A 19,241-nucleotide genomic window follows, 5' to 3' on the forward strand; every position below is an offset into this window, starting at 1 on the left:
ACTGCATATACGGCTCACGGGGTTTCTGAGTGATACTAGTGAATGCTTTTTGGGGTCTGCCAGAGTCAGGAACTCTCAACAAGGCCCTTTTCGCTTCTTCTCTGCCTGCTTCCAAAGCCTCCCGAGGAATGTCCCTAGCTTGGGCCGCGGGATCCGAAAACTGCCCTGTTCCTGTGAGGTGCTCTATAGTCACTGCAGCTAAGGCGGCATTAGCATGTCCTGCATAACCCAGCAAAACTGTCTGCAATCCCGTTCTCCATTGAGACTCCCACATTGTATATTGTGTTGGGGTTAATAACAATCGCGCGAGAGATTTTAAATCATGTGGGGTCATGACATATGTATCGAATACAGAAGATAAAAGGCTTGCAAAATAAGGGGAAGACAACCCATGCTCGGTAACTGTACGGCGCAACTCCTTAATTACCGAAAAAGAAAGAGCTTCCCACTGAGCTTGAGCCCTCCCCCGTCCTTGGTATATAACGGGGGCTACTATAGTTCTGGCTATTTCCAACTCCCCCTCGTTTATCGCTTGGCGCTTAATCTTTCCCCAAACCTCATGAGGATCAGGGGGAAAAAGATCAGGTTCCTTTTCAGGGTCAATCGGACCCAGGTCAAAGGGATCATTCTCCGGGGGATATCCAGCAGCACAAGCTAACGGTGGCGCAGAGGGTTCCGCCCCACCAGCGATTTTAGAAGGGCAGGAGGGAGGTGACTGAGCTCCCTCCTCGGAGCCTCGCTGATTTTGCTCTTGTGCCTTTATGGTTTCAAAGATTTTTCTCCAACTGGGGAGCATATACTGCGCTTCCTCATCTCCTGAGGTGGCTGCGTCCCATAACTTTACCCCCACATCGTCCCAAAGTTCACGCGTAAAAATAGAAGAAGCAGTCACCGCGGGGATCTTAACCTGCACCCATTTAAGGATTAACTTAAGATCTTGTTCCGAAAGAGTCTTTTTCCCATGCTTCTTAAGTAGAGCTTTCATAAGCTCATGAACGTCTCTCTCAGGGGAAGACTCCTGATTCCCCATTTTGCTAGTTTCCCGCAGCTCACCTCTCGTTCCAGACAGAGGGATTGTTTGGCCGGCCGGCTTATCCTGCTTCCTTTCAGCAGCTCATTCCACGTTCTGCGGGACTCGCGACATGCCACCAGGTAGGCGGTTTTTCAATCCTCGGCGGTTTCGTCGCTGACGATCACGTCGGGGTCACCAATTTGCCGCGATTGAGAGACGGGGACGCAGCTTGATGCAAGCAAGGTGTCCGCTTTATTGTATGGCAAACATACATTTATATAGTCTAAGGCACACATGTTTCAGGCTGATTGGCTAATCACTTTAACAGACATTAAGCTAGCTAAGGCGGGAATCTTAGTCAGGCAGTGTTCGCATGGTAACAAGATCGTTATCTCGTAGTCACAAGCTGTCCCCCGCTCCAGGGCTCCAGGGCGCAGGCACCCCCACCGACCACAAGCTCCCCGCCTCCAAGTCGCCTCACAACTACCGCAACACTTAACTTTATTCACACAACAAACTAGCCTATTAACTCCAAATACAGAAAACTAACTCATCAACTCTAAATTCAGACAACCCACACATATGCTGTTGTTCTTATCACCGTTTATTTCTGATGCACAGTCAATTTCATACTTCTCAGCACATCAAATAGTTGAAGGCACGTTTAATTCAGGTGCCGCTTACCCATGCTGCAGTTATTTAGCATCGCCGCACTCCTCGTGCATCGCACTCGCCACTTCTCTCCATTTTCTCTCTTCTATTTGCATCTCTCGCTCACCTGAGTACGAACACATTGTTCAGGTACCAGACCTGTTGCCAGGTGACACTGATGTGGTTAGAAACAGTTATTTTGGTGAAGGTTGTGTGTGTTGGTGTTATTTGGCTGTGTGAGAGCAGATTGCCCTTGTCCCGTTTGTAGGGCAGTTATGCCATCAGTGGTGTAAATTGTGCAGTCCCTTATGCAATCATTTGGCGGCCATTCACATCCAAATGCAGACTATGACAAAACGTTCTTTGTCACTGTCTGTAGACACTTGCGTGTTCAGCTCTCACATGTAATGGAAAGTTGCTGATGTTTTGTGGTTTTAATCATGGCTCATTATACTAAAGTTCATGCATTCATGAGAAAATTCCTCCGGGCAGCTCTTTGTTTTTGCTCTCTTTCGTAAAGGCCATTTGGCAAGCACGGAGACGTTGCCGTGGTGCCGTGAGGGTCTGTCTGCCTGGCTGGAGAACCGCAACTGTTTGCTAGCTTTTTCTTTCTTAATTGAAAAGAATCTGTGACCTCCGTCCAGCACTTTCTCTTCTGCCGGTCTCTTCCCACAAGTAACAAGGCAAGAGCAGCACTGGGGAGGTTGAGGTGGGACCTGGGGAGCAATTTCTCCCCCAAAGGGCTGTGGGGCATTGGAACAGGCTGCCCAGGGCAGTGCTGGAGTCGCCGTTCCTGGAGGGCTGGACAGACGGACGTGAGGCTCTCGGACAGGGGTTAGAGGGGGCAGGGCAGTGCTGGGCGACGGTTGGACTCGATGATATTAAAGGCCTTTTCCACTCAAAACGACTGTCATCGTCTGGTTTTAAATCGCGCATGTGCCTGTCCCGCCTCCCCCCGCAGGTGCCGCGGCCTCGCTCGGCCCCGCCCGGTGCGGGATGCGCTGCGGCCCCGCCCCGCGCCGGCTCCGCCCTCCCGCTGCCCGGGCGGGGCTGCGCTGCCGCAGGGAGCTGCGCGGGAGAGCCGCCTGCCGCCGCGCCCGCGCCGCCATGGTCTCCTGGATCATCTCCCGCCTGGTGGTGTGAGTGCGGCGGGGCGCGGGGCCTCTCCCGGCGGGGGCGCCTCGGGGGCCGCGGCTGCAGCGGGGCCGGCGCTTCCGCCGCGGGCTCTGGGCGCTGCGGCTGCGGCCGCGTCCCGGCGCCCCCAGGGCGGTGCCGGGCGGAGCGGCCCAGCCCCGCCGGGGCGGCCGCGGGTCCCGGGCGGCTGCCGGCAGCGGCGGGCGGGCGCTGAGCTCTGTTCTTCCCGCAGGCTCATCTTCGGCACCCTGTACCCCGCGTACTCCTCCTACAAGGCCGTGAAGACGAAAAACGTGAAGGAATATGTGAGTACGGGCGGGGCTCGGCCGGGCAGCGGCCCCGGGGCCTCTGGAGACGTTCCCCGGAGGGCGCTCGCTAAAATGAGGTTTCGGTCCGTGAACGTGGCCGTTTGTTCTCAGTATATGCTGGGCAAGGGAAAGCAGGGGAAACGCTGCGTTCTGGAAGCATCTGAAAGCCCAGGACAAGTTCTCCCCTCTAACTTTATCCTTACTGCGTGTCGTTTTACTGCATTGTCAGTGCTACTTTTGTTTTCTTCCAAAAGGCTGAGTAATTGTGCTTGTTGTGTGTCTTCCTGGCAACCTTGCTTGCAATCAGTGTTTTCTGGTGGCCGAGACTTCATCCTCCTCTTTCCGGAATCGTTTCCCCTTCTCTGTCTACACTGTTGTTACAGTTATTGTATTTAAAACAACAAATGCTTTTTAGTGATGTAACGTGCGATCTTACAGCAGATGTGTTCAAGTTGATCAGTGGAGACATGAGCTATTTGGCTTATGGGTGGGATGAGTTTCTGTTTATCTGGAGTGAGGAATAACCTGATAGAGAAGAGAGGTAACAGATGAATGGGTTACAACTTGTCAACATTGCTCTGTGGTGCAGTCTGAAACTCTTCATCCAGCTGGCTCTGTGTGCTCCTTACGAGGTGACACATCAACAGTAAGATTGCGGGATGTAGCCCTTGCTTGTCTCGTGCTGTTCCAGTCCTCTGGAGTCGCCTGGACCTTTCCTGCGTGTTGGCTTAAAGCTCAGGCCCCTGTTTCTTGGAGGGGCTGAGGTGAGTCTCGCTCGCCGGGAGCAGCTTTACAAGGCACAGCGACTGGCTGAGGTTTTGTGGCTTTCTTTTTAAATACTGGCCTCGGGTGAATTGTGAGTGTTCAGCAGACGTTGATAACTGAGTGTTGGAGGTGTAGTCAGAAATACGAGCAACCTCACTAAACTTGAAGTTTATTACTTAAACATTAGAAACTGAAAAGAAAGCATGAAAGAAATTATCTGAATAATCACATCATCCTCTGACTTCATAGTCATCTTTGAAGTTGTGTACGAGGTACTGTAGTACTGCTGCTGTCTTCTTTGGCCTTCTTCTCCTCTGACCTTCCGGTTGCCCAGGACCTTCATTTGTTGCATGAAATGCATTTTTTTTACCCGAAATTTTATTCTGGTTCATGGAGCGACTGTGTTGCATTTACAGAGTTGTGTTAACTTTAAGACAGACACAAATTTTTGAGTTTTAAATTGTTTTGTTGAGAACTTGTGGGGAGAAAAATCCCAAACCTAATTTTTGAGAGCAGCCTACAGTGTCCTTGTTCTGGAGCTCAAAGACTCACGAGTATGGAGCCTTTGAATTTGTAGGCATTTTTTTACATTAAAAGCCCACTCGTTTTCCGTGGATAGTTGGCTGTTGAGGTACATAAGTGCTGTGTTTCCTTGCAGAATGTAAATATTGTATGTGTCTCATTTTCTTCTGGTGGATGTTACCTAAATTCCAGTAAGACTTCCCCAATGTGATGGTGAAAAAGAAATAGGATAGAGTACTTGAGTATCATAAAGTTGTTTTAACAATAATATCAGCTAATGATCTGGTTGTAAGCCGCGCTAGGGCTGATGTGGAAAAGTATGGCATGTGGGTTTGGTTTTTGTTCAATGCTTCATTGATGTAGTTTTCTGGAAGTCGACAGCAGCTGAAGCACTGCAGCAGGAAATTCTCTCGCTTCGGAGGGCTCCGTCCCTCTCCGTGGGAGAGGAGGGGCTGGGGCAGAACCGGTCGTGTCCGGCGCAGCGGGCGAGCGGGTGGCCGCCCGGGCGGTTCTCGTGAGTGCCGCGCGGAGTTTGCAGACCCGCCGGCGGAGCGGGCGCTGGAGCGGGCGCTGGCGGAGCGGGCGCTGGAGCGGGCGCTGGCGGAGCGGGCGCTGGAGCGGGCGCTGGCGGAGCGGGCGCTGGAGTGGGTGCTGGAGCGGGCGCTGGCGGAGCGGGCGCTGGAGCGGGCGCTGGCGGAGCGGGCGCTGGCGGAGCGGGCGCTGGAGTGGGCGCTGGAGTGGGCGCTGGAGCGGGCGCCGGCGGAGCGGGCGCTGGCGGAGCGGGCGCTGGAGCGGGCGCTGGCGGAGCGGGCGCTGGAGTGGGTGCTGGAGCGGGCGCTGGCGGAGCGGGCGCTGGCGGAGCGGGCGCTGGAGCGGGTGCTGGAGCGGGCGCTGGCGGAGCGGGTGCTGGAGCGGGCGCTGGCGGAGCGGGCACCGGAGCGGGCGCTGGTGGAGCGGGCGCTGGAGCGGGCGCTGGAGCGGGCGCTGGGCGGGCGCTGGGCGGGCGCCGCGCCGCGGGGGACTCGCTCTCCTGCTGGTGACCTGAACTTGATGGTCCTTGAGCAGCTCTGGCAAACTCCTTCGAGTAGCACAGACTGTTTTAAAAGTAACTGATTTCTTGTTACGTGTCGTCTTCAGCTTTGGTCAAATCTACGTTCCGGTTATGCTTTTGCATTTACTGAATTTATTTTGGTTCTTGCTGCGAGCTGGGAAACGACGTGTGAGCACCCAGCCGGAGCTGGTGGTCGTAGCTTGAGCAGCAATGACCGGGCTCCTTTCTAAGGGGCTGAACGAAGCCTGCTTCGACCCTCAGGTTTCGAAGGTGTTTGCAGTCTGCGGATTACAAACATTGTAAGAAAAAGTAATTAGTGATTCTTCCCCTCAACTTTCTGCACTTCCAGAGCTAGAAGTTGAATCCTTCCAGTTTATCTGAGAGCTGTATTTCTTTTTGGCTGTAGAGCGCAGGGTGCTCTTTATTCCTCTTTAGGAACAATTGGCCTGTAGCTGAGAGACCTGTTATTAGAACAGCGGAGTGTGAACGCGTGTGCGTGTGGAGGAAGTTATTTTGTTTTCTTTGGGAGGAGCACCTGCTGCTCCCGAGCGGGGTGTGAGGGGCAGAGAGACAGACAGTGAGAGCACAAAGGACACTTGGCAAACTGTGCTCGAGAGCTTAAACAAGATGATGAGGCTGATGCAGCTTGTTCTCTTTCTTACGTCTCACTGAGCCGCTATGTAAAAAGAAAAGAGAAACGCTTATGTAATTTCTGGGAGCAATGATTTAGGCAAAGAATGTTTATTAATGTATTAGAGCAAAATACTGTATCTGTTGGTTTTGTTGGGTTTTTTCTTTTTGTCTTCCCAAGGAGAAACTTTAAATCAAGAAAATACAGGTCTGCAGTTGAAACTAAACTTCTGTGTATGTGTGTGTGTGTATATTACACTAATCATGATGTATGAAAGACGGTAACCTCTTAAAGCGAGCTGCTTGCTCCTTCGGACAGCTCCTCCGGGGCTTCCCGGCGACCGCCCCGGGACGTGGCCGCGGCGCGCCTGCGCGCCTTGGTCCCGCCTGCGCGCCTTGGTCCCGCCTGCGCGCCTTGGTCCCGCCTGCGCGCCTTGGGCGCGCTGCTGCGCCCCGGGGACGTGGCCGATCGCCTGTGCCTTCTGGCTGTGGAGTTCATGGGCACGTGTGCAGATGATGCGCCGCTGCTGCTGAGGGCACGTTTGGCTTGTGCCTGGGTTCTGAAGGGTGTCTGCTGACCGGCCGCTCTCTTGCAGGTGAAGTGGATGATGTACTGGATCGTGTTTGCCTTTTTCACCACTGCGGAGACGCTCACAGACATTGTTCTTTCTTGGTGAGTTCCTGGGAGGCATGGTTGGTTTTTCCTTTTTTCTTCTGGTTTGGTTTGGTTTGGTTTGGTTTTTAAAGAGAGAGGAGTAGTGTTAGCATGCTAAGAATGAAATGTCTCTCCCTCGGGAGTTTTCAGTCCCTTTAGAGAGTCGGCAGGTTTGTAGACGTTGTGGGCAGTAGCTGCTGTCTTAGCTGTTTCATCTCCTACATTTGCAAACAGTTGGATAAATACACAGCATCTGTAAGAGGATCAAGTTTGAGAAACAGTGGTCTAAAATACACTTCAAAAAAGAGGCGGTAGAAGGGAGGGACCTGTTTTGCTCTGTGAGCCTGTTGTGTGGAGCAGCAGATCAGGTGCATGACCGTGCTCTGGGCGGTGTTTTCCGTGATAACATTCTCTTCCACTGGCGCTGGGGGAGGCAAGTTCTTAATCCTTTCAGTGCTGTCCGTCACGCCTGGCAATATGTGGCAATATGGCACAAATGACAAATCATCATTACGTCTCTTCAGCTGAACCTCTGGAACAGGCTATCTTCAGTTTCTTCATTGTGTTAATGTCTGAGCTACACGTGCCTTACGAAAGTGCTCGGCAGTTTTGCCTATTCCTGCATTAATTTTGAAAAGCGGAAAAAGATCTAAAAAGGACAAGAGCTTTGGCTTGTTCCTGTACTTAAAAGGGACCGCTGAAAACAGAAGTCTCTCACTGCGGATAGAGAGCGTAGGACGTTGGCATTCACTTGATTCAGTCTCTGCTTCCAGAGACGTCATTGGGTGAGGGGCAGAGATGCAAGACATACGTGCTGCCTGCGCCTCTTCGTTCAGGCCGGTCCTCCCCGCTGCAGGCGCCAGCAGCGCGGAACTGGAGGTCTAGCGAGACACGTGGTGGAAAATTTTAGAAAATGAGAGGGAAGTTAATGTGATATTAACATCCAGTGGATACTCTGAACAAACTTCAGAATGATGAGAGTAGCTATCAGATTGTAATTTGGTGTGTTTGCAGGGCTGAGAGATGCCCTGTTTATGGAGTGTTCATGGCTATGGATGAAAGACTAAATGAGACTCGAAGAAGGTATGTCCTAGGATTCCAAAGAGGGTTCTGTTATTCTGACCTGATATGTATCGATTCCTTTGTTTCTGAGCCCTTGTCTTGCCTTTGCTCTTTCCGCCTGTGCTGCTCTCTGCCGGTTATCTCCGTCTGTCTCTGTGCTGGTCTTGATTCCCGTTCTCCATCTTTCTCTCTCTCTCTCTCTCTCTCTCTCTTTTTTTTTTCTTCCCTCTTTCTCTCAGGTTTCCCTTTTATTTCGAGCTGAAAATTGCATTTGTGATTTGGCTGCTCTCCCCTTACACCAAGGGCTCCAGTGTCCTCTACAGGAAGTTCGTGCACCCAACGCTCTCCAGTAAGGAGAAGGTACTTGCTCGTTGTTGGATTGTACTGGCCTGTCTGGGAGCTGCCACAACAAAAGCTGAAGTGCGCGAGTCATGCTTGTGCTGACATTAGTGGACGTAGATTGATTCTGTCTCTGACACGATGTCATGCTGCAGCTGCTGAAGACTGTAACGTAGCCAGTAGTTCGCCTAATGCTTAGACAGCAGTTTGCCTAACCCGGTGTCACGAGCCCTCAGAGTCACTGTCAGTAGTTAAGCTCCTGGAATCCCGGTGGAGCAGCATGTTCTGTAGCCGTGCTGGTTTTGCTGTTTTTTCACATTGTCGGTTTAAGCAACTGCTTTGTTTCAGTTGTTACAATTTGGAGGTAGCACATTTTAAGTAGAAGTTGCATTTGCAAGCTTTCTGCAAGTAGCAGGGAAACTGCAGTTACGTGGTCTGTGACAGCTGATGCTGGTAGCCTGGAAAAAGGCATCCAGATGAGCTTTGAGTTCTTAAGGGTGATGGTGGGGAGGCTTTGGTCACGTTTGTAATGAGGAGCTAAATGCTGTGTTCCACATTGCCTTCCTAGGAAATTGATGAATACATTACTCAGGCTCGTGACAAGAGCTATGAAACCATGATGCGAGTTGGCAAGAGAGGGTTAAACCTTGCTGCCAATGCAGCAGTTACTGCGGCTGCAAAGGTAATGCAACACCTTCTGTCACATTCAGGAATTCCCCAGCACTTCAGTCTCGTGTACCAGCAGTTGCTGCTTTGGGTGTGTTATGGTACTGCTACTTGTTGGCACCACCCTACTTTTCCTTTCCTCCAGTTTGCCTTGCAGTTAACCCCATCCTTTGACTAATGAAAAGTGGAGGGAGAGTGGAGTGGATTTTGCTTTAACTTTTTCCATGTTGGTCTTTTATTTTTCCCTTCTCTGTTTTTCCCGGACTACCCTGGTGGGGATTAGGGCACCTTTCCTCTTCTTCTGCGTGATCCCGTGTGAAATGATCTTGGTGAAGGCGGAGTGCCCTTGACCCTGATTTTTCTGTCCTCTTAGGGCCAGGGAGTTCTGTCTGAGAAGCTGCGGAGTTTCAGCATGCAGGATCTCACTCTGATCCGGGATGAGGATACCGTGCATCTGCGAAGCCGCGAGCCACAGCTGCACCCCGCTGCGGGGAGTCGCCTTGAAACCATTGAGGATTCAGGTACAGGACAGCGCTGCAGGGCCCTGTGTGGGGCCTCGTGGTGAGCCGGGACGGGTTCCCGGGACCTTCCGTTCGTTGGGTCTCAGAAGGGCTACAAGATGCCAGATCATCTGGGAGGATTTACATTGTCTTCCCGAGTCCCTTCCCATCTTCTAACATGTCTCTGTACTTTTTGGGTGATCCTTCTTAAGGACTGTTGACGTCTCCCTTTCCTGTGGTCCTTCGGGATGGGCCGTTTTAGACTTCATGTGTTTTTTTCCAAAGTATTTGCTAAAACTTCCTCTCTGATTCCTCAGCTTCCTGTTACTCCTCGGGGGAGGAGAGCAGCGTGGCGCAGAGGTCTAACGGGGCCCCGTCAGAGACCAGAACGGACCCATCGGATGAAGACGGAGGAGACAAACTTCCGAAACGTACCCAGAGTCTCAAAGCTCCTAAGAAGGTGATGAAAACTGAGGTGAGCTGATGTGTAGGTTCTTTCAAACGCAGACTGTGATTTGTGAGCTTTGTTGGAAGGCTCTGTGGCTTCATAGCTTCAGTACATTTAAAAACTGTTTATATAAAGTTAGTTGGACTAAGTCTTTGCTGGTTGAGTCCTGCGTTAGAGGACTTGCCGCCTACTTGCTATACTGGTCTCCAGCTTTGCTATTCCTGTCGTGCCTGTAAGCCCCTGTCATAGGCCAGGACCCAGCTTTGCTTTCATTCAGGTTTTGCGTTGAAGAGTGGGGCGTTAGGTATTTTTAACATGTTTTGTTCCTGTATCCTCTCTCCTGTCAGTACAGTCTGAATAGATGCTACTATTGTGAGACTTTTCCCTGGGACAGCCGCTTTCTCCTCATCTAAAATGCGACGGTTCTGTTCCCTCTTAGGCCTTCCTGAACTTCTACATATTAGATATAGGACAACGTAATTTCCCCTCCGCCACAGCTCCCCGTCCCCCCACTGCTTTTCAGGTTTTGACTCTTACTCAAATGTTTCTTGTGCTTTGATTTATATGTGATAAAATGCTTCTCCCTTATTGTGAAGTTGGGGTTGTCGTTTGCTTGATTCAACTCAGACTCCAAAATTCATTTTGTATTTTTAACTGAGATAAAGAACGCTATTTGACTGGCTCACACTGTCAAGCTTTTCAGACTAAATATTCAGTCATTTGGAGGAAAGTAATTGATCAGCGCATCATTGTAAGTCGTACCGTTAGCCTGATTTTACAGCGTGCGGAACGCCCTTGTGTGTGAGTACGCTTTGTAACAACGTCACGGGAGAGCTGCGGAGGGAGAGGAGCTCTGCAGGTCGCCTGGTCCAGCCCCACTGCTCGAGCCAGGCCATCGAGAGCCAGTCTCCAGGACCGTGTCCAGATAGCTTTTGAATCTCTCCGAGGATGGACATGTATGTCTACAGATGCATTTAAAATCAGGCCGGGGCTTTGTTAAATGCCCAAGGCTTACTTGTGAGTTGACCCTCTGCTTTCTTCTCTAGCATATTAAACAGAAGTGGGGAAACAAGAGGAACAAAATTTGATTCCCAGCTTCCTGGTGAGGAATTTTTCAAGTGAAATCATGAAAAGACAGTAACGACTCTTCTATGCTGTTTATTGTGAACACAGAAATTCTGATCAAGCCCTCTGCAGGCATATTGGTTTTTATGCTTAGTCTGTTTGGATCTTTGGTTCAGACGTAGGAATTGTGGGTGGTCTTTGAGATCTGAGGTTGACGGGAAGGGATGAATGCATCGTAAATCATAAAGGCACTCGTGTCAGTATGTGGAATGAAAGACACTGGAGTAAAGTGTGCAGACTAGTTCAAGATGTTTCTACATGTTTTGGAGAACGGTGTTTCGGATGGCAGGAGGCAGAAGAGTTATAGCAGTGGAGTGTTACACGAATATTACCAGTTAGAAATATCGCTATGTCTAAGCTTTTGTGGAGACAGATGACTTCAGTTTTGTTATCACACCTGTCCTGTTTCAGAATGTCTTTCTGTCCTGGTTGCTGTTTGATGGGTTGACTCGATTTCATGGCTTGGATCAGAGTGATTTGTTATACTAACCAAAACCAAATGGAATGGTTAGGTAGCCTTCTTTTTGACACAACAAATGACGTGAATAGGGTCAATGTGGTGTTGTAGTTTTCTCCTGTTTTCACTCTGCGTTCTTGTATCTTTCTGTTAGACATTTAGGTATCAAACCAGCCTTAGACACCTCTTTGTCTTTCTCCTCAGCTTCCAGTAAGAAGTGTGAAAGCCCGTCCTAAGAAGAAAGCTGCAGGCTCTCTTGCTTCTGGCGAGTCATCCTAAGGAGACCTCCCCGTCCCAGCGCCCATCGCTGCCCCGGGACCTGCCTGTTGCTTTTGAGGGGAAGCTCCCCGAAGGAAGTGAGCTGAGATTCATGTACATAACAGATACTGCTTTGTAGAGCTCATTCCAAGGCAAGAGGGAGGCTGGGATTCAGAAAATGGAGCAGAGGATACACATCCTCAGGAATTTTCTCCTTTTCATCTCTCTCCTGAAGGGAATGCCGGTATGTCTGTACATAGCCTGTTGCTTTGGAATTCCCACCGTGTAACCCTAGTTGGGGAGGATCTTTGCTAGAAGAGCTGACCAAGGTTAGAGACATCCATTGCACAGAAGCTGGAAAAATAGTAGACACCGAAGTTTCACAGGGGTGGGTGGCAGCCTAAAACGTCTTCTCTTGCTCTGGGTATTCTTCTGCAGCTTTGTGTTGCTAAGAAGTGCCCGCCCTGATCCATCCTCCTTACGAATGGGCCGTACCTGTCCATCCATCCCCTTCGAGAACGTGACCGAAGTGGCGTACGCTGAGTGCTTCTGAACACGAAGGACTGGCTCACGGACGAGCGTGCCCTGTTCCTCTTTCTGGTACTAGAAGATGAAGAGATTTTTTTTTAATTTTATTTTTTCTGGAAGGTGAACAGAGATAATTGAAAAACTGAGTAATGAAGAAAATGTGCTGTTATATGCACATGTGGTAGAGTAGATGCTGGTATCTGTAAGAGTTAACTGTTGAGAAGGGAAGTTGGGCATCTGTAAGATTTTGGCTCTTTTTGAAGCTGCTTGAATTTTATTTCAGGTTCTGTTGTTCACTTTGGTTCCTGAGAGCGCGGCGGAGCGCGGCGCGTCCTGTGCAGCGGGACACGCGGGCAGGGAGGCCGTTACTTTGCCATTTAGGGGTTGAATTCCACGCCATCCTGATGCTCGTTACTACAGACAAATTCTCTCATTCTGGCAGATGACGGGGAAGTCTGGCTCACTGTGGTCTCTGGGCATCCTTGAGAATTTCAGAGGCCTGTATCTCTGAGCTTGAGGAGATTCAGTCCCCAGGGCGTGAGAACTGACGAAGAGCTGATGCTAATTCCAGGATGCTGTTCGTGGGGGGTAAAATGCAGGGAGTGGGGCACAGTGCTGTGATTAATCAGTTCTCTTGCTTTATTGCACTGCAGCCCTTGCATGAATTTTCTGTCTGACCACGTGCCACGTTTGTCAGTGTCCTGAGACTCGAGAAATACATGACACTTGGAACAGAACTGTATTGAATGAAGAACATGTATTGTGGGAGGGACGCTGCGGTGTCACGCAGCCGGGCGGAGTCTGGTCTGCTGCACGTGCGGAGGGCAGGTCCTGGACCTGCGCCGGCGGGCGGTGGGAGCTGCGATGGGGAGGGTTCCTGTTGGGGACGTCTGCCACGGGGCCCCTCCTTCCCCGCCGGCCGCTCGGCTCCAGGCGCAGGCGTCTGTGTTTGCCCGTGTCTCTTGTCACAGTTCCGAAGTTACCGAGGGTTCTCACAGAACCCAGTATTTTGCTGTTGACAATGTATAGAAGCACTTCTGCAAGTAACATTCCACAAGTATTTCTGTCCTAAAGAACAGCGCTTCAGAAGTTCATAAAGTTGAAGATTAGGACTGCATTTTTTCTTGTTCCCTCTTGTCTTGGTGGCAAATTGTTACGAATTGTCTAGTTATTTTAGGAAGCCAATTAAATTGGTTTTACTTTTATTTGTGGCTTTTAAAAATGGAAGTCTTCACAGACCATGTCAGAAACTTGCATCCTGTCAGGAATACTCACGTTATCCAGCGGCCGGTAGAAACCCCTCCGTTTGGCTTTGAGTTTCGAGTTTCACAACAAACAAACCGCGCAAGTATTTTGTTCTTTTTAGTTTGTTAGCAAACACTGTACGTGTGTCTCGCTAGTACACGCAAAAGCATGTCCTGAAGCGGGAATTCTTTCTGTTTCCAAATGAAACTCCTCTTTCCATAGGAGGGATAAAAATCTTTACTGATTATGTGGAAAATTCAGCTGTGATGAATTGCTGACTGAAGTTTTACTGTACTGCAAAAATTGGAACAATTATTCTCTATATACCAAATATCTCTATGACCACATTTCATTTTCTTCTTCTCTTTTTTAACTCAAAATGTCCATAGCAAATTATTTATGTAAATCATTGTGAGAGACTTGATGTGGAAGCCGAGGGTTGGTTAGTCTCCCCTTATGCCGTATACTCCATGCGCTTCCTACGCGTTGTCCTGGTCTGGGCTTACTCAGTGTTCATACAGTGACTTTCCAGAACGTTCTCTAGAATCAGTTCATTTGTAGTAGCTCTTGCTGCTTTGATGCTCAGGAGGAATTTCTAAGACTGTTTTGGCATTTGGATTTACCTTTGTCTTCCTGAACTGAGTCCTGTGCCAAGTGTCTTGTACTCGGCTTTGGTGCTCGATACCGTTAAGCTGGGGGTGAGTGTGGGTCAGTCGTAGGAGGTGAGCGCCTTTGGGTTGTGAGAGAGTCTGGAGTGGAGCCAGGGGCCGTCACCTGCTGTGTGGGGCGAGAGCAGCGTCTGTGCACGGAGCCCGTGCTCTGCCCGCTCGCCGGGCCGCTGGGCCCAGGTCCCCGCAGATCCGCTCCCCGCGCGAGCGCTTGGCGGGTCTCTGGGCGTAGTTCTGCGTTGGGTGGCAAGGTCTGCGTAGAAATTCTCTCGTTAACGAGGATGCTGAACGTGCTCGTTTGATAAAATGCTCGTGTCAGCTGTTGTTCAGTGCTGTCAGCTGGAAGTGCTGGGATGTGGTTTCTCTTGAGCATCATCTGTGGGCTTCATTGTGCAATTAAGCAAATGGTTAAATCTTCATCTAGTGGTAGAATTCACTGTGTTCAGTAAGCATTTGTGCCCGTTTCCCAATACCCCAGAGCACAGAGGGAAACGAACGCAGTAAGAGAGAATTGTACTTGAAGTGGGGGGGCGGGGAGGTGCTACATGTGTGTGCCCAAAAATCATCCTACAGTAGCTGTGCTGCGAGATACAAAGTGAAGCCGTGACCGCCTTCTGGGAAGAAATGTTGTATCTCCCTGTTTTATAATATTATGAGCCAGTGTTCTGCTGTTGGAAAAGGAAATAGTGAAATGTGGTTTCCCTTCTGAGAAACTTGATGATTTGCTGCATAAAAGGGAACAACGTTTTTTTGCTGGGCAGTATCCTGCACGGTGGGTAAGAAATAGGAAGACACAGAGCAGGCTGCTGTCCGGTTTTGAACCCTGCGCTTCAGCTGAACACCTTCATTTCTTACTCTTCTTTAGTGAGTTTCTGATTCTCCAGGCTTACGTTTCTGAGTCTGGGCATCTGATTTATTTTAGACTGGGTGAACTTTGTGGGTAGAGTTGCTTTGTTTCTCAGCTCCATCCTTTCATGACCCGGTTATGTTTCTTATGTTTTCTCTTATTAAGCAAAGTACTACTTCTGTTTTTCTGACTGTGGACACATGAAAAATACTGGTTTTTAGAGATGAAATTTAGCCTTTTTCCAGTATTTAATCCTACGACCTGGCATCATACAGTGCCTTGTACAAGAAGGCGTAAGGCTGGATTCCCAGGTGGAGTCTGAGCGCGTTTCCCGTTCCTTGCAGCGGGTGCTGACTGACGCGAGTTCCCCGCGGCCCCTTTCGACAAGAGCGCTGGGCCAGATCGCGTTAGAAGCGCGTTTGTGGAGAGCCCTGAAGGAGCAGGAGTTCGAGTCTCGTGTACTACGTGCCTGTCCGAGAATGTCCAGTACAGGATTTGTGGCGGCGGCAGACAGGCTGTCGTACCCACTGACCGAAATGGGGCGCCCGGTCCCGCTCCGCGGCAGGCCGGGGAGGAGCGCCGCGCGGGATGGCAGGCACACGAAATACAGGGGAACTAAGGTTTTATCATAGGTTATGCTTAGTAACTTACCAGAAGGAAAGCAAGTTGAAAATTCTTGGTAACTTTATAAAATTAGGATGCAAATTATCCTGATCATCAAACCTAGTATTGAATACAGACCTTTTGTACTCGTGCTGCTGTTTTTTTGGGAAAGCGCTGGATTGCTGGACTCCTCACGTTTGACTCCTCTGTTAGATGCTTTCTCACATGATGTGAATGTCACACAAATGAACTTTTTACTTTGATATGTGACCTTGCTGAGCTATGTACGAGATGGCGTTGGCTGAATGGAAGCCCAGTAAGAGAATGGAGAAGCCGAGATAGGTCTCTCTGGGTAAAGGTGAGTGAATGACCCTCCTTGAGGCGCAGGAGCCAGCGGCTGCGTGTGGCCGCTGGGTTTCGGGGCGGCGGCTGCGGGCGGTTCCGTGGGCGGGGCAGCGGGCTGTGCGCTCAGCCCGGGCCGCTGGGCGCTCCGCTCCAGCCGCTCCCGGGGGCTCGCTGAGACACCAGTGTTGGAGCAAAACTGTCCACAGATCTTCTTGTTGTCCATTCAAACCATTTTCCAGCTGCAGGGACCAGCTTTGTAAATGCAGTGTTTGTGATGGATTCCCCCCACTGCAATTAACCAGTTTCTGTGTGTTTGTGTACTTTGGTAGTGTTGCCCTAATTTATACTCTGAAGTTTATTGTATCTCCTGATAAGAATGGGCAGTTTCTTTCAATTGGATCTATATTCTGTGAAAATAGAAGCAATTTTAATCTAAAAATACAGATGTCTCTAACGGTTACTATGGTAATTTGTGACCATGGCAACAGAGTTAGCATTCTGAAGAGCACACAGGTTCGAGGGTTTTCTTAACCATACGAGATCATAGGCGTACAAGGGACTTTGGCATTGTCTCACCCAAGATCTTCATAGCCAAGCTGTCGAAGCACGGGCCGGAGGAGCATGCAGTGAGGCGGATAAAACGCCGGCTGAGCGGGCAGGCCCGGGGCCGTAGTGGGTCCCAAACTGGGGGCCGGCAGCTCGGCTCTGGGTCTGCTTCTCATTAACGTCTTCGTTAACGGTCAAGGGGCAGAGTGCGCCCTCAGCAAGTTTGCTGATAACACACAACTGTAACAGGAGGAGAGGCCGATGTGCCAGAGGTTGTGCGGAAGCAGCAAGAGGTACATGGAGAATCTGCCCTTGCGTCTCAGAAGGTGTGGAGGCGGCCTGAGGCTCCCTCTGGTTTGGAAAGGGAGGGTGTTGTACCTGCAGCATCGCAGGTGGAGGTGCAGACTGAAGAAGAGTCCAGGACGCACCAGGAGGTTACTGCAGGGAAGAGAAACAAGTTTAGAATACGGCTGGGGATTCTCTATTGTCAGACTTTGTACAAAAAACTCAAGACATTTCTGTTCTATTTTCCCATCATGTGGTCGGAAATAAATAAACAATATAGTGCTTTCAGGCAGGAGCTACAAGTTGTGGATTGCCGTGACATAGTTGAGACCCCGAGAGCATCTGTTGCGCTACAGGGAACACTCAGGAGTGATATAGTTACATTTATATGGAATCTGTTATTGAGGGAGGTGGAAAGGACTCTCATGGCTAAGCCTTCTATCGAGTGAATGGCTGTCTCTGCCAGCACAGAGCTAATGTAAAGGCTCTTTACTTCGCAATGCTCAATGCCAGTTTTATAAGGAAATGTGCTGGATATAAGTTTGCCAAAGCCAAATCACAGTATTTTCCAAGCTTTCTTTTTTCCGTAGGCCCTGCCAAGGTATCTAGCTACTGAATGGAAATTAAAGCATTGCTGCAATCACTTGCTAATCTGGGGCAATGGGTGTCTTGAATTAACTAGTATCTAAACTGCATTTAGAAGTGGATGTGTGTGGACGCCAGCTGCTGTGACCGCTCTGCGCTGGCCACAGGAACACAGCGGCTGATCAGAGGCGATACCCAGCGCTCAGCTCCCCGTCCCCGATATCCCGGTCTGTGTGACCAGTCTGGAATCCACACGCGCTGGGAACGCCTCTTCCTGAGCTGTCACCTGCTGGCCGTGCTCCGGAGCACGGTGATGGGACAGGGCTGCATCCCTGGGCCGTGCTCCGGAGCACGGTGATGGGACAGGGCTGCATCCCTGGGCTGTGCTCCGGAGCATGGTGATGGGACAGGGCTGCATCCCTGGGCCGTGCTCCGAAATACGGTGATGGGACAGGGCTGCATCCCTGGGCTGTGCTCCGGAGCACGGTGATGGGACAGGGCTGCATCCCTGGGCTGTTCTGGGGAGAGGGAGTTGTTTGCATTCTTTCACTGTTTTTTTTGTAGAATCATTAAAAGTTTGGTCACTTGCTGCAGTATTGTGACTCGAGTGTAGAAACACCAAGGTGTTCCAGTCTCGCATTTTGCTTGCTTTCCTACCCACATTCTTTCTAGGTATCTTTTTATACTCTTTTGTGAACACTATTAAAGAAAATCATGTGTTCTCTTTTCCACATCTTGCTCTTTTGCTTTCATTAATTTTCTTCTATTTCAAAGGGCCCGTTGTTTTTCTTCCATTTCCCCCAGAGTAACCTACAAAAGCTTTACCGATGCAGATGTGCTTTCATTCCGCTGGGTGGCAGCGAATCCTCATTTCTCGGTTGTTCTGGCATTGCTGCTGGAAGCGGCTTTCCTGGCAAAGTTCCCCTTGGAGGCGCAAGGCTCTTGAACCTGTAAATACAGCCTTTCTGTTGTGGTTAGAGAGTATTTGGAAAAGCACATTATATTATGTCTGTTCAAGCTGTATCAACTTGCTGAAGATCGTAGTAGCTGGCAAAAAAGCATCATCCAAGGACTAAACTTTGCATGTGACATATTGCTGCTGCTTTGTGTGGTGCTCCAGGCATAACTGAACACAAGTGTATGGTGGCACCTCTAAACAAAAGTTGCTTTGATAGAGGCTCAGTTACTGATGTGGGTGGGAGAGAGAGGTTCTGGAAGTTAGTTATTCACTTTTTAATTCCAGTTTATTTTGACAGATAAATGTCTCATAATTTGAATTGAAATCTGTGTGTCATTAGAATAGGTTTACAGGCTTATGAGTTGCAGGTATGGCTTTTTGTTCTTTGCTAGTGAATTCACATAGTTTCTTTCCACCCCCTGCCCCAGTTTATTATTATTGATACCTGTGAATATTTTCCTTTAAAAGGCTGCTGTTCTGTTATCTTCTCAAACTGTGCTCCTAAACCATTTAAATTTATCTCCATGTCTGTCTTATGTGTCTTATTCTTCTGCCTTTCTCCCTCTCCATTGTTGAATAAAGATATGAACATTAGTATAGAGTCCTGCTCTTTCTGCCGTGGAAGAATCAAGGCAAGTTTTGAAACTGTTTTGTCCTGGCTTTGTTTCCTCACTGAGATGTCGCCTCTCAGTTGGGTGTGTGCACTTCCCGGCTCTTAGCGGGGGATGTGGGTTCACACCACAAGTGTATTTGCTCCTGCGGGTCCCGACCGATCACTGCAGTCGGGTCCCGACCGATCACTGCAGTCGGGTCCCGACCGATCACTGCAGTCGGGTCCCGACCGATCACTGCAGTCGGGTCCTGACCGATCACTGCAGTCGGGTCCCGACCGACCACTGCAGTCGGGTACCGATCGATCACTGCAGTCGGGTCCCGACCGATCACTGCAGTCGGGTCCCGACCGACCACTGCAGTCGGGTACCGATCGATCACTGCAGTCGGGTCCCGACCGACCACTGCAGTCGGGTACCGATCGACCACTGCAGTC

The 19,241-nt window shown here is 50.1% G+C and overlaps 1 protein-coding gene across 12 annotated transcripts; it reads left to right on the plus strand.

Moving 5' to 3' along the window:
• Positions 1–1,598: 1,598 nt before the first annotated feature.
• On the plus strand, positions 1,599–18,787 carry REEP2 (receptor accessory protein 2). Of its 12 annotated transcripts, XR_010466019.1 has the most exons (11): positions 2,649–2,802; positions 3,030–3,102; positions 6,670–6,746; positions 7,743–7,811; positions 8,030–8,150; positions 8,698–8,811; positions 9,169–9,316; positions 9,613–9,770; positions 10,512–10,699; positions 10,790–10,845; positions 11,530–11,603. XR_010466019.1 is itself a non-coding variant. In XM_065029354.1 (10 exons), exons 1-9 carry the CDS (start codon positions 2,660–2,662, stop codon positions 10,829–10,831), a joined length of 945 nt encoding a protein of 314 aa, XP_064885426.1. In that variant the 5' UTR covers positions 2,650–2,659; the 3' UTR covers positions 10,832–10,845; positions 11,530–18,787. The 12 variants fall into 12 exon arrangements, 6 of the variants coding, with proteins under 6 accessions (XP_064885430.1, XP_064885429.1, XP_064885424.1 ...); XR_010466020.1 differs by lacking the exon at positions 7,743–7,811 and having other exon boundaries at positions 1,603–2,802; positions 8,094–8,150; positions 11,530–11,610; XR_010466021.1 differs by lacking the exon at positions 7,743–7,811 and having other exon boundaries at positions 2,650–2,802; positions 11,530–11,599.
• Positions 18,788–19,241: the final 454 nt, after the last annotated feature.

Source organism: Columba livia, chromosome 14 (assembly GCF_036013475.1).
Source record: "Columba livia isolate bColLiv1 breed racing homer chromosome 14, bColLiv1.pat.W.v2, whole genome shotgun sequence".
In the NCBI taxonomy this organism is placed as follows: Eukaryota; Metazoa; Chordata; class Aves; order Columbiformes; family Columbidae; genus Columba; species Columba livia.

What these genes read in the sequence shown, in the direction of transcription:
- REEP2 (XM_065029352.1), top strand. Translation starts at nt 2,660, where the DNA reads ATGCGCTGCGGCCCCGCCCCGCGCCGGCTCCGCCCTCCCGCTGCCCGG. An exon ending in CGCTCTCCAGTAAGGAGAAG is followed by an intron (nt 8,151 to 8,697) that starts GTACTTGCTCGT and finishes TTGCCTTCCTAG; the next exon opens with GAAATTGATGAATACATTAC. An exon ending in CAGTTACTGCGGCTGCAAAG is followed by an intron (nt 8,812 to 9,168) that starts GTAATGCAACAC and finishes CTGTCCTCTTAG; the next exon opens with GGCCAGGGAGTTCTGTCTGA.